Consider the following 18341-nt stretch of genomic DNA (forward strand, 5'->3'; position numbering starts at 1 on the left):
ATCGACATAGATACTGCTCTTTATAAATAATAGCTACACCCCCTCCTCTCCCTAAGGGTCGGTCTTTCCGCATAATCTTGGAGCCCGGGGGCAGTGCTAGAACTACGTCTGGTTCAGAGTCTGGTGTCAGCCAGGTCTCTGTTAAAAAGACTGCATCTGGCATATAGTCCTCCAACATAAGGGCAATTTCAGTCTTGTGCCTGGGTAAGGACCTACAGTTTAAAAGGAGCATGTTAAAATCCCGCTTCCCATCCTGATGTTCAATTATATTCAACTTGTATTTGCAACAGGGGCATACCATAGGCAACTCTAGAGCAGGATATATATGCATGCAACCTGGATCTTAGTGGCCCTCATACTAATTAGGAATTCCAAACTGTAATACCTCTTTTGTTGGGGAAAAGCTGCATGGGGCAAGGCCCCTGGTCCCTGCTGGTCGCGGACGGGTGCAGACGGGCTCGCCGTCGGCGTGCCCGCTGCGCCCGCCCGCTGCGCGGTCGGGGAGTGGTGGTCATTTTATAGGAGAGGAAAGGGGGAGGGTGGGAGTCAGTCAGCGACTAGAGCGCTACCCCTGCCGTGACTCCTCAAGATGGCGTCCTCCCCTCTCTCGCATCAGCACCTAATCGGCTGTGCAGGGAGTAGGGTTCAGAGGCGGCGTTAGCAAGGTAGGGATTAAAATGCAAGTTTCCGCTTTCTAGAACGAGCAATACAGTACACACAATTATTTTTAAAAGCAATAAAGTGCAAGAGCGCAAATTTTACGAAAGGGGTACAGTTTTAAAATAATTTCCTACAAGCCTAAACAGCCCCCGGCATCCGCCTCAGGGGTAAACAACAGCACGCTAGATCTGTGGAGGAAGGGGCTGAAGAGCATCTTATCTTAATGCCTGTGCAGTATGGGCTCAGGAAATGTCTGGAGACAACTAAACATAGTCTTAATTTGGAACTACTCATCGGCAAATAAACTAAGGCAACAACTGGCTCCCTTTATCTATGCTTTGCTGAATTGAGTAGTCCCTTTCTGTTTCATTTCCCTTACCGTACTTTGGCAAACCTTGATCAACTTGGGAGCCCCTTGGGCAATTATTAACTTCTTTACACGCTTTTATGAAAAACTAACTAGTGTTGTTCGTTTTAGTCCTCACGGAGAGTGTACACCAAAATCTAAAGTAGGACATGGTATCCGACAAGAATGCGTGCTAGCCCCAATTTTATTTTCCCTTTTTATGAATGAGGTTGATACTTATTTACAAAATATTCAAGCTGATGGACCCAGGGTACCTGTATTATTATATGCGTACAATGTAGTACTGTTGGCATGGACCCCAGTAAGCCTCCAGAGACAGATGTATGGCTTCTTAGGTGATATGGAACAATGGAGGATGGTGATCAACAAATCAGAAATGTTCATCATGATATATGGGTCTAAAAAGAAACCCTGTAGAACATTTCTCATAGATGGTACCCCAATTTGTACAGTAAACTCCTTCACGTACCTTGGTATACTGTTCTCAGACAATGGTACATGGTCAAAACACATCATAAATACAAAAGTTTGAATGAGGAACGCCAACCAAAGGATTTTTACCTTTGCGACAAAATTGGGCAAACAATCAATCAAGGAGATGCTCAACATTTATAAAGCTGAAGGAGTAAGTACTGCTATATATGGGGCAGTACTTTTGGGCTACACAAATAGTGTTACATTACAAACTGAACATTTTTTTTATGGAACGCTGTTGTCTTTACTATCTTCTGATTTGAATACCATAGCACATCATGAGGTGGGGTTACAATTTTTAGAGGACATCTTGAAGGCACGACCCTTATTATTATGGGCAAAAATCTGGAGACGTGATGTATCTGCTTTTACCAGATCCATCATTTTAGATTGCTTAAGCATGGATGATGCACCGAAAATTCCATGGTTGTCTTATGTGAACACAACACTGGGGAATTTGTTAAATATGTCTACATGGTCGGACCCTGAAAAAATAATAACTATTTAAAAGAAAGACACTAAGGCCTCTTGTTTGTCATTTAGACAAAACCATAGAGCAAAAATGGAACTGAGTACACCAACTGTGACTCTATATAAAACATATGTGCTAGAAGTCGGAATTAATGATTATCTGTTGCATGTGACTAATGCACAGCATCGGTTTGTTTTACTGAGGCTGATATGTGGTATTGTACACTATTGTGTTGCTTTCCCAAAAACAAAACCACACCCTTCAGATAAAGTACCCTGCCTGGGTGATAATAAGAGTAAACAAAGGCCGCTGCACTTCTATTGTTCTGCAAATTTCATTGTAATTTTAGGAATTTTTATCAGAAGCCCCTGTTTTTTAACCGTGGAATCAGGTCCCACAAATTTGCATTTGATTCCTTGTAAGCTTAGAGGATCCTATAACATATTATAGCACTGCCCTGATTATTTTAAAACCAATTATTGCAAGGGAAAGTATTGTGTTATAAACTAGTAATGGATGACACCAATGTATGTATCTTTAAATATGTATTATATTGTCTGTGCTTTTATGGCTGTTTTTAATATTTGAAGAAAGATTTTGATGTTGATGAAGAATATCACAAACAAATTCCCCTTCAATACCTCCGAGTCATTGAATAAACTCAGTTATGTTATGCTGCACAAATCACAACCTAGCCTCACACAGCAGACCTTATAGACAAATGCCTGCCATATGGATTTTCCCATGCAAACACCCAGGTAAAAGTTCGATCATCCCAATGTATGAAGGTCTTGTGACACATTCTTACCAATTCTTCTTGGCTCCCACATACTCAGTTGTCAAGAGTAGGAACATATATATGGCGGGTATATAAATATTTTTTGAAATGTCCACCTACACACACACATTTAGGTATATGGAGCACCTTTTGCTAATAGGTGATAGATATAGTCCTTCATTCACATACACAATGCAGCTTTTACTGCAGCCACATTTACACCATGAAACTAGATTGGCTGTGTAGGGGCTGTGCAGCTCTCAGTTGCACAGCACTACGAGATGGTGTAGAAGGCACACAACTTGTTGTCTTATTATGAATTTTACCTGCTATGTGCAAATGCATAAATATGTCAGCTACATTGTGTATAATGAGACCTGGACTGTCAAGATCACAATTATGAATATTTGTTTAAATAAAAAAAGATTTCCCTTGTATGAGCCTACTGGTAGGAGCCCAAGCATTAAATGTTGTGTCTACCACAGAGCCGTGTTGCTCAAGCGTGAATTGAAAAAACAAAGGCAAGAGGAGTTTGGCAAAACAGGACACTTAGGAAGGGAGCACAGTTACAGAAGAGGGTCTTAGGACGGTCTCAGAGTACAAAATTATGCACATTTCCTGGAGCATCATTAAACAATTCATAGATTCCTTTTAGGAAGAAGAATGAGGGCCTACTCATGGAGATATAAATTGCTAATAACAAATGCAGTTGGATCTCAGCCTCGCGTGGACACAATGAGGGTCGGTGGTTAGCATGTCTGGCATGGTGAGCGTGTGATCACTGCATGTGCTGTGCCTGCTAGTTCCTAATTGATTGAGTGTTTCTAACTTAATATGGCATCTAACCTTATGGTGATTTGGGAACGCTGCACTCCTCTGCCCATTTGCGCTTTATGGAGGGCAATCTCCCACACAATTGTGGTGTTGCTATCTATCTGTGGGATTAATCTAGGTTTTTCCTGTTTGCACATTTGTTCTGCTGGTTAAGTGTTACCTCACCTGTGTTCTGTCAAACAGTAGCCTCAGGACTAGACCTGGTAGTCTGTTTGCCTCTTGCCATGAGCAATACCATGGCATGGTCTTTGTAACTTAGCAGTTTTGAGACTATGGGTGAGGGGGAGTCCCAGGGAGCAGTCTGGTATTAGTGATCTGGGTGCTTCTTCGATAACTAACAGGGAAGAGAGGTTTTCAGCTCCAAAATCCTCCTTCAATAGTTTTTTCAACGTAAGTCTCCATTCTTCCTCTATTTGTTGACTCCGGGATAGCTGTAATGCACACATTATACTGTCATGAGGGATTTTTCAGAAACTCGTTCTGTACTTGAATAATCGCTAATAAAATTCCATGATGAGGCACTTGGTACTCATGGAGAACAACTCACCTTTGCTCTTAAAGATTTGCTGTTCAGCTTCATTGAGGCATGTTGTGTGTTTAAGATGATCCATCTGGAGATTCAGCTATCTATGTTCCAGTCAAGGGAGTCCATGCTTTGTTGCAGAGCAAATAGCGTGACTTCCAGCATTGACATTTTTTGGGGGGCCAAATTGGACTCATCGACAGGGCATGTACATTTTCACCAATTTTTCTTGTTTCAAAAGTCAGCCAGGGCTGACTTCGGTCAGTATTTCACATGGTTCTTGGTATCATCATTCATTGTAAATTAACCCCCTAGCATTCCTTTAGGGGCTTGCGATTGTACTCGTATCTCTCAGGCAATGTAAACTGGTATGAAAGGGATCGGTTATCAACTCTTTTACTTGTACTGTGTAGTCCCTGCACAGCTATGTGGTGGTGAAGGCCCTGTGGGTTTCTGCCCTCAGCACTTTAATGAGGTTTTTGTTAACAGCTGGGTGCCTTGCCTAGCCTAACACAGGCATATAGTAGTGACTGAGCAGAGAGAGAGTCTGATAGAGGATGAGGTATGGAAGTGCCGGACTCACTATCTCAGATATGTAGCAGGATGTCACAGCCCCGGGGGCTCAGTCGCCCTTTCCAGCTTCAGTCAATGAATGAATGAATGAATGACCAACACCTAAAGCACAAACAATTGCCCAAAAGTGTCAAGGGGCTAAAGCGGTTCCACTGTCAGAAGATGGGTGCATCAACCCTCTAAGAAAACAATTAAAGGGTAAAAAGCCAGGTCTTTAAAGTCTTACATTAGGAGAAGTATGACTCAAGACAGGAGATCAATATAGGGAGAGCATTCCAACCTTTAGAGGCCACCACTGCAAAAGAGAGAGATAAAAAGAAAAATCTTACTAAAGGTCTGTATAACAGAAAAACAGGATGAAACAGTCCCATTAATTTGGAGATCAAAAGACAGCTTGTTGTCCAAAATGACACCAAGATTCTTTCCGGAAGCAGCAGGACACAGATATAGTCTAAGCATTGCCGGCCACAATGAGTGGGTCTATATAGTTTGCTGGCTACTAAAGACCAGACGCTCAGTGTTGTCGTCATTACGACAAAAGTAGTTATTTACCATCCAAGGTGCCACAGCCTGCATGCAGTTGTTGAAATTGGTGGCGGAGCCCTCTATATTCTTTGTGTTAGACACAATTATTTGTGTATCATCAGCATAGTATTCGACCTCCAGCCCAAAGGATCTAACCAGATTATATAACAGAGAAATATATATATTAAATACCGTGGAGCTCAGAGAGGATCCATGCGAAACTCCACAGAAAAATTGGGGTTAGAGTCAGAGTAAAATTGGTCCAGCGTTACTTTCTGAATGTGCAGGGTCTGATCTGTTTTTGTTACCCTTTACACAGTATGAGTCTCCTATCTCCTTATGTTGGCACAGTGCAAAATTATAAGGAGTTGGTCTGAATGCCTGGTAGGGGTGTTCTGCAGTCACAGTGCCTCAATTGGTAGAGACAGCTGGTCGTGGTGAATGGGAAGGTAGCCACGCCAATGGGGCTTTATGTTTATAGCATGGTTGCAGGGCATCCAGCCCACTGTATCAGATAAGGTGGTCACATCCAGGCCCACCGCACCAATCCCCCACTACACCCGATAAAAAAAGGTGGCTGCAGAAAGGATCCAGCAGGTCACAACGCAGACCGGCCTGAAGGTTTATGGGGTTTTCAACACCACCGGCAGCTGGCCCCATTGGTATACCGGTAGTGTCTGCTTTAATCTTGAGCCGCCTCTGCCAGATACGCACAGTCCACCCTTGCCACCTTAGGCCTTACGCCACTCCAGAGGAATTGCAAGCGTGCTGTAATCTGGATGCTGTGCAGGCATTGATTATGTTTTGAGCCAATGGTCCTCTGGGTCAACAGTCAAAGCCCTGTGTGGTATGCCCAGGGTGACAGGCTCTTCGAGTCGCTCACCTTTATATTCCTAGAGTTATCTTTATGGGGCCTCTGCCATTTCCTAACAGCATCCAGAGGACTCCAGGTGGGCTATTGGCTCTGCCAGTAGTTAATGGCAGGTGATTGCCCATGTCTTCTCGGGTAAACCTTGCTCATTGTTTTTGGCAATGTGTTAGCTTTGAACACCATTGATTTTATATTCCACTGCAGTCTCAGCTTCTATATCACCGGGCTGTGAATCTATCCCTATCAGTCCTCTGCAAGAGGGGCGGCTCATCCTCAACAGCTATGGTGATTTACCAGCAGATTGGGGACCAAATTTCTCACAGATCAGTCTGCAGGCATCTCCGAACACTCCATGTTGGTAATCATAGTGTTTCGTGCCCCGATGTGCAAGATACATGCAGGATATTATTTTTAGAGCAAAGGTGCAGCTATCTTGTGGACTTGTTGAATGGAATACTCTGTCACAATCATGGGAAATATCCTATTTGCTTTATTACTAGGTCAATATACAATGTGGCACCTGTATTAAGGTGCACGGGATAGGTGTCACATTTGTGTTAGGGTAACACGTCGGGTAACATTTAATTCAGGGCCTTTAAGTCATTGTTTTAATTTCTGAAGGGTAGAGGAAATTGCTGAAGTGTACCAACAGAGATCCCACTGTAGGTGGGCAAAACATCCTGTTTTATCCTGCTTAGATCTTTTTGCTCTGTTAAAAACAGTTTCAGTGGGACATCGCGTCAAAGGTATGCAGCATTGTGGAGCCCTGCTCAGCCTTGCCCTGCCAGATGATTGCCGCTTCCAAAAACCTTGAGCCAGGGCAAGGCAATACATCTTTCTGTCTGGAGAACCACTCTCCAGCACTGCAAATTCAGGTTTGTTCCACTGAGTCCAGTTACTGACAAAATCAGCTGATTCTGCACTGCTTGGGGATGCTACATAAGACTTTGAGAGACATTACTCGGACCTTGTTAGAAGGTCAAAGGGTTGACTGGGATGTTTTCTTAGTTTTGTTTTTAACTTAAAAATTGTTGGTGCTGCTCCAACATAGTACACATGTGTTTGGATCCTGCTAGTGTCTTGTAATACTGCTACCAGGGGTTTATTGGAGATGCTCTCAGAACATTGATTTATATAACCAAATTGTTATTTTTTTAGTTGGTGTGATCACCCCCTTCCAATTAGTAACTCAATGTTTTAAAGAAATATTCACAATGTGGTGATTTCCTATACTGGAACGTTCAACAGATTTTGAATGAAATTGATGGGACACATGGCTATGCTTTAAGTTTTTAGTATTTGTGTAAAAAAAGACTAAAAACAAAAGAGCCCAAAACCAAGCCTGTTCAAAGAATGAATACCAAGTGCATATTATGAAGGATTCATTACAGTGGCAGAAAAGGCATTGCTGTATCTGTTTACATTAAGATGATGGGACATGAGGCACAACTCACAGCATTATACTTTGCAAACAGGGTGCTAAATATTTCTAAGCTTCACTCGGCTGACATCAAAGAAGAATAGAATTTGGATGAGGTTTGGAGCACATTCAAATCAAACTGAATTCTGTTCATCAATCATTTGTAATTTAGATGAATTAATATAAAAATAGGTGTACACACAAAAGGAGTCGAGTTTGAAACTTTGAATAATTGAAAATGGCATCATTTTCTGAGCTGAAAGAGCTCCATGAACAATACTTGGATGCACCTATGGCGCTGGAAATATTTACTGCAAAGGATTCTGCCTTCTTTGATGATGCAGTAATTCAGATGTTACCTTCTTTCCACTCAATATTCACCTCAGGTATGTTTCTTATTACTCCTGTTATCTGAGCTGAAGATGTTTATTCATAGAATTCTGAAAAATATTGTGAGTGCTTCTTTGCTTTTGGTGCATTAATTGTTTCATGTGTTCTGGTTATTTAAAGACAAGAATGAATAATAAATGTATTTCAAATTTGTGTTGCTAGTGAAATCAAAAGCAGGAATAGATAGTTGACAGAATGATAAAATGTAAAATCTCGTCAAAAGCACATCGATGATGAAAAGTACATTGTAATGTACATTTTGTATTTACAATCTATCCATAACGTCATGTACAATGTGCATTGAAAAGCAAGATGAATGTCAATAATGGTTTTTATTTTTACTGACGTTGCACCAATAATGTACATTTCAAAACTAGAAAAGTGGAATAAAACACAGGAGGCTGTTTCTGCAACTCAGTATATAGGAGGCACTAGAGGCCGAGATGGAAAAATTATGTTACAGATCTGGTTCCAATAAAATCCTGTGACGATAAAAGCATGCAGCTTCATGAATGGAATATACAAATATATTGCCCTAGTTCTTTTTATGAATCTTTTATATCTCACTGCTCCATGATAATACAGCTGCAGATATTCTACCATAGATGATGTAAACTAAAATCAACCTCACATTAGACGCAAAACGTAGCCCCTATACCCATTAGCTTGTCCCAGGAATGAATAGTGCGTGGGCTTTATTCAAAAGTACTGTGTGCCTCACATTTCAGTAGATGGCAGTGGAATTTCTATTGTCGCATATTTACATTTTAAATATTTCAATTTTTTGTTATATTTGGATACTGTGGCACTGTTCACAAACGTAAATGTACTACTAGTAGAATGTACTCCTACAATGTTCGGTATTTTACTACTTTAGGTATAAAGAAGCAGTATAAAGGTGCTCAAACATTTGGATTAACTTTTCTACACCGCCTGAAACAGATGGAAAGTTACCACTGCTGGAGGGATGTACAATGTCCATTTTCTGTTTCCCATTGTCAGGTAAAACCTGTTGATGGGGACAAATAGTGACCTCACACCCAGTGAAAATACGCCCTGAATGCAGGTTTAAATATTTTTTTGATTTGTTATACTCCACGGACACCAGTGTGTGTGACGCTCTGTAGATTCTGAAATGCATGGGCATCTGTGGGCACTGAGCAATGTACGAAGCTCTCCTAAAAGGTTGCCGGTGCTATAATGACAGCAAACACAAAAACACCCAAACAATATGAGAGGAATCCTTGCAGTTTGTCTAACCACTGGCATTCGCTCATGGTAGTATTCTGACCCATTGTTAGTTTGCCAACCATGCCACCTCAGATCAGTCCATTCCCAGCCATATGCAAATTAGTCTTGGTGGAGCTTCAATATGAAAGGTCCAGCCTGAATTGCCCAGACAGGTCTTCTCTGAAATGAAATATGTGCCACTTAAGAAGTGTTTTAGATGTGTTGGGCCTCATCATCCATGTGTAGGTTGGTTCCAGGGGCTCAGTGAGCAATGGCCCCTTAACCACTAAGGGGCATATTTATAAACAAATGCATGTAGTGCAGCGAGGCAATTTGCTGGCTTGCAGGATAGGGAAAAGGCAGGAATGTGCCATATTTAAAATAATTTCTGCTATTGTCGCTGTGCTGGTGTCATTGTGGCTGCCTAGCACCAACACAGGCACCCTTTCACCATGGTGCAAGGATGACTGTGTTGCACGAAGGATTGATTTGTGAAGGAAGGGACACTTTCTTGCACAAAATCAATCAAGAGTGGCATATCCTCCGAGTGCAGCACACATAGAAAGAGGAAGTAACAAGGATAAATCTGTGAGTGTGTAAAGAAAATCATAAAATTTGCATGAGAATAAGCTGTGTGCCCCCCTTCTCTTCACATGTGAGGTCAGACCCTGGTGCATGGGGTCCCTGGGGATAAAATCGCATGACGGGAGGGTTTTCTTTTCCCTTTACCCATTAAATATGGTGGCGGGGTGCCCAGGGCCAAAATTGGCACGGGGGGATGCGTGGTTTGGCTGCCTTTAGCGAGTTGGCAAAAGAGACTGGTCGCCGACCAGGCCTTGTGAGTAACCTATCCCCAACAACTTTGCCAAAGACTGTTAGGGTTAGTTGTATGTGGTAGGTTGGCCACAGTGCATGACCATAGGCCTGGCCTTGTGCCCAACCACAGATTGCACACGGCCAAAGGCCACTTGGCCGCAGGGCCTGGCCATATGCCTGTCTCTACGGTCAACCTAATGCATCTCAAAACAGGAGGCTTTGCACAATGTCGGATTAATGTTTGGTATTTAAATATTTCTGTACTATGGAAAAAATTAGAAATTCACTGAAAAAAGCAAAGGTTACAGGACGTTATCGTTAGGAAATAGTTTTAAGGTGAAATATTTTTGCAGGACAGTGGTCTTGTTGGGCACCAGATTTAATTGATTGAATTAATTTATAAGTGTTTCCTCCGAAGGAACCTTAACTGAGGAAAGACTGGTTTGACCAGATGTGGCTATTGGAAATTACCCATCCAGTTGAATGGCTATCTTACCTGCAGTGTATTTCTTGAAGATGTTGGGAAATGTTTCTAGAAGGAAGTTGACCAGAGCATCACACAACCTTTGATGTATTACTCAGTGTTGGGGCTAGCTAGTACTACCAATTTTATTTATAATTAGAAAAGGAGTTTTGTTGGCATCATAAGCTGATGTTATCTGCTCAGAGAAGAAGAAGTTTAAGCAGCTTTGATATGTTTTTGTCTTTTGCTAATTTGTGTTTGTAGATAATTTTCTCCTCATCCTCATTTTTTTTCCATTTCTATTCCCGCCTACAACAATCCTACCTTGATATACTAAGGATTTCATTGTACCATGCCTGGGATACTTTCTTAGCCATGTTTTGTTTGTTTGACCAGCACAATAATGTCTAAATTAGAGTTTATCCAGTGTTAAAACCTTTCAAAGCTCTGTTCCAGATTATCAGCAGGTTGCCAGGGTATGGAGGTAAGGGAGTATCTCAGTTCGACCAGCTGTATCTTGTGCCAGGCTGTACTAGGGTTTAGTTAAATTGTGTCTCTGTGCCTGGAAGTTTCCTAAAACTTTATCTATCAGTTGACTTCCCAAAGGTCTAACCAAATGAGAGGAAATGAGGGTAGTAGGTTTAATCTCTAGAAAGCTGGATAAGATCCCATCAAGCATGTGTCCAGCCTTATGGGTTGGGTCTTTGGAGATGTATGGATTGGGTCTTTGGAGATTAAAGATAATCCAAGTGCATTCATTCCATCAATAAGTGTTAGGGAGTCTTATCAGTTTCATTTTTCGGAAGGAAGTTAAAATCACCTAACACTGAGAAATTCTCAATAAGAATAGATATTTCAAGAATCATGTTAATCTCATCAGTATAACCACTTCTGGTTCCTGGTGGATGGTAGATTAGCATTCCCTAAAAGGCTGTGAGTCCGGTAGCTACATTGAGAAGGTTAGAGCCTCAAAGCAGGGGTGGTTGCTGCCTCAAAAGTTATTTTGAAATAGTCACAGAAATGACAGCAAGCCCCCTGCCCTCTCTTAGTTGCTTGTCTCACCGATCGATACCATATCCAGGGTGGGAGAGGCTGCAACAAATTCTGGGCCACAGCCACAGTTTGCCTGTGTTCAAGACACTCGCAAGATGTGCATGGAAAATACTGGGCCTGCCACAATGAATTTTACGATCATACAAGAGTCTCACAAATTTGTATGGAGAGAAGTAAAAAAAAGGTACAAAACTCAACCAATAGTTACCATTCTTATTACATGGCTCAAAGATGATGTGATGTGATTGGGTGAAGAACCAGAGATAGCTCAATTTCTTCTTGATACTTTGGAGAAGACAGAAGTCTGTTTGAGCTGTGCTCAGTAGAAGTGAAGAGACTGGTGTCTTCAGCTGCATTAAAGAAAGAACTCCAAGTACATGCATACATTTTGTTGTGAAGTGTCAGTAAGTATGCTAATGTTGGTAACCATATTCTACAGCATGTTTACCGAGTAAAAAACTGTTTGGTGAGTTGTAGTTCTCTTAATATAGCTTTTGCCAGGTAGAGACTGGAATGTAGAAATATCAGCAAGTGTAGCAGATTGTGTTGAAAAATGAAGTATTCCAACTGTATGTACTTGTAAGTAAAGGAGGCAGTGTTTCTTCAATAATAAAACAAAGAATGTGGAATGTGTCAATACAATCTCTGGTTTTGAACCTCATTCTACGTACACCTTAGATATAGGTATTTCTATAGTGAAACATCAAGTCAGATGGAGTCTCTAAGAGGAATGTGTTACTTTATAAACTTTTAATGAATTAGGTCTGATAACTGACTTTAATTTGTTTGTGATAAAATGCACTCAATGAGAGTGTGGAATTTTTCTGGAGAAAGATAAAGGGAAACAGAAGATCTACCATGTAAAAAAAAGGGGTCTTATTCAGTTTTTGAAAACACAGGAAATAACGATTGTGAAAAGTTAGAAAAAAGGATTAGCTGGAATGGTGATAATGTTTGTATTGCACAGGTGGAGAACTGTGATATTGGACAAGGTGTCTTGTTTAGGTATGTTTGTGTCTGAGAAAATAATGTTCTGCCTACATAAGCATTGCAAAGTGCCTTTTTAACTCATGCATGATCATTGTCTTGTTGAGCAGTAACTACCGGGCAGAGTGTCTTCTGGTTCAAACAATGTGGAAGGACATGAAGTGCATTACAGTTCTGCAGCACATGCTATCCTGTGTGAACTATTTTTAAAAAGTGTAAGCATGATGCTGTCTCTTTCAAATACCAAAGCAGAATTTACATTGAGACAGCGGGAGCCGCAAGGCGCTTGCCCTTCCATAGCAAACAGCAGTGTCCTGGGGGTAGGCACCCCGGGACACTGCAGGAGCCGGCCCTGGAGGGTGCCGGCCCCCGGGACATCGAGGGCTCCAGGAGGGGGGCTGCGCGACCACCTCACAATAATTAAGCAGCCCCCGGAGTAGAGGTCCCTGGGGCTACAGGGGGCCGTGTGACCCATTGAAAATATATAAAACAAAGCCCTGGGGAGAGCAGTGTGGTGGGATCGGCCCTCCCACACTTTTGTTGTCCTCCCTGAGACCTGGACCACCGAGATGCTTGATTTAAACGAAGCGCAAGAGCCTGCGCTTCATTTTTTAAAATTTTTGTGACTGAATCCGCGCACCTGTGCGCATCACGCAGATTTAAAAAAATGCTTTTTTGGAGCTTGGCAGTCCTTGAGAGACCCCCTAACCTAGGGGGTGAGGGTGTTTCAATCAAAAAACGCATAGGGAAAAAAAGGCAAGTAGCGTAGCGGGCACGGACTCTACCGTAAAAATAAGTAAATAAAACAGAGCTTTTTCATTATTAGCTCCCGGGGGGGGGGGCAAAATCAATACATTTTTTGGGGGGCCCTCAGGGGCCCCCAGCCCCGGGAACTTTCAACCACAGGGCTACAAGGTTCCAAAAGCCCCGGGTACCACCACCTCCGGGCTTTATGTATTGTGGGAGGGGAGCTATGTGGCCACTCTCCTGGTAGCTATAGACTGTGGTAAAGAGCTGGTAAAGAGTTAGCCTCAGTATTATACTTCTACTTATAAATATCATTTCAATTTATAAATGTTCTCTAAATTTGAAACAACAAAAAATAACTGGAAACGTAACTTAAAGATACCAATATAATAAATAACTAGAAACATAACTTTAACAAAACAATACAATAAACAAAATGTGATATGGACTCCAATAGAAGTAGGTTAGGTAATCTGCAAAGCAAAATTAAAATAAGTGTTACAATTATTACAAGTTAAGGTCATACTTGGGAATATTTTTTAATTTGCACGTCTGCAGAGTGCCTGATATATTCCACCTCTCTTATAGGCCTGCATTCAAAAGGTGTCTGTACGGAAATGCCCACTGCGTCAGATTTACAGTATCAACCAACAGGTTTTTAAAATGATTCAGAGATGAGATAGAATTAGGTGAGAGATCAAGTCATTATGCAGGACAATAATCTTTGGGGCTTATTTACAAGCCTCTTGCGCCACTTTTGCGTTACTTTTCCCATGTTAAAAGTGATGCAAAAGTGGCGCAAGGGGCTTGTAAATAAGCCCCTTTATCTATAATGCATTTAATCGGAGGCATTGTATATCTAGGCCTCTCTGCTTACCTTGTGTAAACACTGTGACCAACAGAGTTCACATCTTGAACTCAGCTGTGGTTGTAGACGGCAGAGTGGACAGCAGCGTCCATAACTTTAAAAGAGAGAGAGTAAGATAGAGAAAGAGAGAAAAAACAACATTTAAACTGTGAGAGAGAGAAAGTTACAGCTGGAGCAGTTGTATGTATGTATAGGCATTTATATAGCCCACTACTTACCCGTAGGGTCCCAAGGCGCTTTGACCGCTGCGAAACCCTTCCTGGTTTCCCTTAATGGGTATCTCCAGGGTGAGACCAGGCATCCCCGGCGGTCTGGTGGGGCCGTTAGTGAAGATGAGGCAAGCTAATGCCCAGAGTTGCCGAGTGTGATCGCTGATCAGAGTGGGCACCGAGGCGAGAGAATTATTGAGTCCGCTGACCCTGGTCCAGAAACCTGCCGCGCCGGGAATCGAACCCTGGTCCCGGGCCGTCCTCTGCTCTCGGGTCTGCCGCCTCTAACCAGTGAGCCACACTACTTCACTCAGCAGTTAATACTGGAGAAAATCTTCGTAGCTCACCTTTTGCCTCTGTTGTGTGTCCAAGCATGTGCTGGTTCATAGTGCACCCTCCAGTTTAGTGATCTGAAAAATAGTATATAGAGTTAGTAATAGCACAGTACATACAACTGCAGAAGTATATTTTTGCTTTATTTCTTTGTACACTCAGGATAATGTATTTCATCAACTTCCAATGTAAGGAGGTGTCTGTGTGCTGTTTTTCTTCCAAAATAGTATATCCCATGCAATCCCTATGCATAGCGGTAAGTTCTCAATACTGCGTACCTAGACTTTTGCACCCCATTGACTCTCAGAGTCCGGAGGTGAGGGCTTTTTCTTGTGAACTCAGAGGCAGATTTACAAGCTCCTTGCACCACTTTTCCCATGTTAAAAGTGACACAAAATTGGTGCAAAGGGTTTGTAAATCTGACCCTAAGACTGGAGGTAATTGTACATTTCTATGCATTCAAGCTGCTGCACACTACCCACTCTCTCTGCCCACAGATGACTTGTTGTTGCTTCGGAAACAAGCTTATTTGCTCACCTTGTGCCATTGGTGTGATTCAGTTTTCTCTATCAGGGGGAGTTTGGTATCAGTCTCTGAAACGGGGCAGGGCTGGGAGTCTGTTTTTGGCGGCAGTCCATGGCATTTCTTGATGTGACTCGAGTGGAGCCAGCCCTTGCGGCCCTCCACCTTCACTGCTGTCCTTGTGGTTAATAAAACAAGCTTTGGCTCCTGCCAGCGGGGCTCCAGCGGACTCCTCCTGTCGAAATTCCGAATAAAGACCAGATCTCCAGGGACGATCTCGTGTGGCTTCACCTCGGTGTTGTCGGGAAAGGCTGCAGCTACCTGTGAACGACAAGATTGTAGTGCAGACATCAAGGAGGCAAGGTAATCTGTCAACATAGTACTATCAACATCGGTTATTTTCCTCTGCAAAGGCGTCCCCCACATATTCGGTGGCCTACCAAAGACCACCTCATACGGGGATAGCCCTGTTCTAGAGTGTGCAACCATTCTCATATAAAACAATGCGACTGGCAAGGCGACTATCCAGTCAACCCCTTTCTCGGCACAAATCTTAGCAAGACGTGTTTTCAGTGTCTGATTGTGTCTCTCTACGAGACCTGCTGCCTCAGGATGTCAGACGCAGTGGAACTTCCACTGATATCCTAGCAGGAGTGATACCTGCTTCATTAGCTCGGACGAGAATGGCTGACCGTTATCTGAGTACACGACACGAGGCAAACCGTACCGTGGGAAGAATTCACGAACCAACTGTTTGGCAGTGGTCAGAGCAGTGTAATCTGGGACTGGATATGCTTCTGTCCAACGGGAAAGTGCACATACAACTACGAGGACATAATTGAATCCTCGACATCATTCCATCTGGATATAATCCATCTGGAGGACTTCTAAAGGGTGATCAGGAGGATGAAATCCACCTTGCTCTACAGGAATGCTTTTGCCTGGGTTGAACTGACAACAGATCATGCAAGTACGCACTTTCTGTTTTGCTGCTGCTCGTAAATGTTTATTGTACCAGAGATTCTGTAAACTGTCTAACATGGCTTTTTCTCCTAAGTGTGCTAGACTGTGTGCGGTGTTAATCATAACTGGAACCATAGAGTCGGGGAGAAACCATGTGGCTTTTCCCTTCGTCATCCAACCCTGGTCTGTCTGGATCCCTCCTAGTTCAGTCCATTTCTTTATTTCGTCTGGAGTTGCATGTGTCTGTATGTCAATTACATCTAGTGCGGGATCCTTAACTGTCATGCAATGTGTCAGTGTCGGAACTATTGTCTTTGTCATATCAGCTGCATGTGTGTGAGTCAGAGCTGTGTGTTTCGCGGTTCGATCGGCCAGGTCGTTACCCTGGGAAATAATATCTGTAACTTTAGTATGTGCTTTGCACTTCATGATAGCTATGGCTGATGGCAAATGTATTGCTTCTAACAATGCTTGAATGAGGGGACCATGCTGGATCTTGGCTCCGTGAGAGGTCAAGAAACCTCTTTCTTGCCAGAGTACACCGAAGTCGTGTACGACTCCAAATGCATAACGTGAATCTGTGTATATGTTAACGTTCCTGTTCTTGGCTACTATACAGGCTCGAGTCAGAGCAATGAGCTCTGCAGCTTGAGCAGACAGTGTATCAATACGGTGTGTTTCTTTGACTTCAGTTTCAGTGGTCACTGCATATGCGGCCACTAATTCTCCTGTGCTTGTTCTCATACATGAACCATCCACGTAAAGTGTCAGGTCTGGGTTAGTCAGTGCAACATCTGTCAAGTCTCGTCGGGGCTTTGTTACTGCATTAATGATCTCTATACAGTCATGTGGAGCTGGATCTGTTGTGTTCGAGGGTAACAATGTGGCAGGATTGAGTATATTGCAGCGTCTGATTTCTATGTGTGGCTGGAACAATGTCAATTCATAACCTGTCAGTCGTGCTATAGTCAAGTGTTGAGTCTGTGTTCTGTTTAAAAGAACTTCCACAGAGTGTGGAACTTGTACTGTCAATTGGTGTCCTAACACTATGGAATCACTTTGTCGGATTGCTAGGGCTGTCGCTGCAACTGATTTTAAGCACGCAGGCAAAGCCTGGGCTACTGGGTCTAATGTACTCGAAAAATAAGCACACGGCTTATGTGAACCTGCTTGGTCTTGTGTGAGGACAGATAATGCTGTGCCATCACGTTCTGTAACGAAAAGTGTAAAAGGTTTGCTGTAACATGGTGTTGCTAAAACTGGTGCTTGACATAATGCTTTCTTTAATTCATCAAAAGCCTGTGTGTGTTCCTGAGTCCAAGGGAGGACAGTCGAAGTCGCTGCCTCCTGTGTTGTCAACTGTATAAGTGGCTTGGCTAGAAATGCGTACTGGGGAATCCATTGTCTGCAGTAAGAGGTGAGGCCAATGAAGGCCCGCACTTCCTTTTGTGTCTTGGGCTTCCTTTTGTGTCTTGGGTTACGGTAAGTGTGCAATTAACTGAATGCGGTCAGGTGTTAGCTGTCTCCCCCTCTTGGACAGCAAGTGCCCAAGGTACACCACTTGCTGAACACAGAATTGTAGCTTTGAAGGGGACACCTTGTGTCCCTTGTCAGCCAGAAAATACAAAACTGTCAGTGATGCTTGCACACATTCTGGTTCACTCCGGGCGGTGATCAACAGATCATCGACGTACTGGAGTAGGGCAGTGTTAACTGGCATGTGAATACTGTCAAGTTGTCTTTTCAAAGCTTGGCTGTAGATGCTGGGGCTTTCTGTGAATCCTTGAGGTGCGCGTGCAAATTTGAAGCTACGGCCATTTAAACAGAATCCGAAAAGAAATTGGCTTTCCGGATCAATGGGGACACTAAAGAAGGCGTTCTTGAGATCAATTACAGTAAAGAACGTCGCCTCTGAATCAATAGCAGTCAATAATGATGAGATGTCTGGGACCACAGGATACTGTGGTACGATGCAGTTATTTAATTCTCGTAAATCAATCACCAACCGATAAACTGGAGGTGCATTCGGGTCAGTACGTTTAAGAATCGGGATGATAGGGGAATTACAGTCATTTGAGTCAGTTTCTACAACCACTCCTTGTGCAATGAGCTCTTCAATGATTTCCAGTAAAGCCACTACAGCATCAGGTGGTAACTTGTATTGTCGGATTCGGGGTAATACAACTCCTGGCTTGAGTGTAACTCGGTATGGCGTAATGTGCATACAACCTACATCAGTTGGGCCTTGCGCCCACAAATGTTC

At 42.8% G+C, this 18341-nt stretch overlaps 1 protein-coding gene across 1 annotated transcript in view; it reads left to right on the plus strand.

Annotated features, from left to right (window-relative positions):
* The first annotated feature begins 7721 nt into the window (after positions 1-7721).
* LOC147718257 (nicotinamide N-methyltransferase-like) overlaps positions 7722-18341 on the plus strand; it is a 169862-nt gene continuing 159242 nt past the window's right edge. The window contains exon 1 of the mRNA XM_086966663.1: positions 7722-7883. Coding sequence (XP_086822789.1) covers positions 7736-7883 — 148 coding nt within the window. The 5' untranslated portion in view covers positions 7722-7735. The remainder of the gene's footprint in view (positions 7884-18341) is intronic.

Source organism: Lissotriton vulgaris, chromosome 4_1, assembly GCF_964263255.1.
Source record: "Lissotriton vulgaris chromosome 4_1, aLisVul1.2, whole genome shotgun sequence".
NCBI lineage: Eukaryota > Metazoa > Chordata > Amphibia > Caudata > Salamandridae > Lissotriton > Lissotriton vulgaris.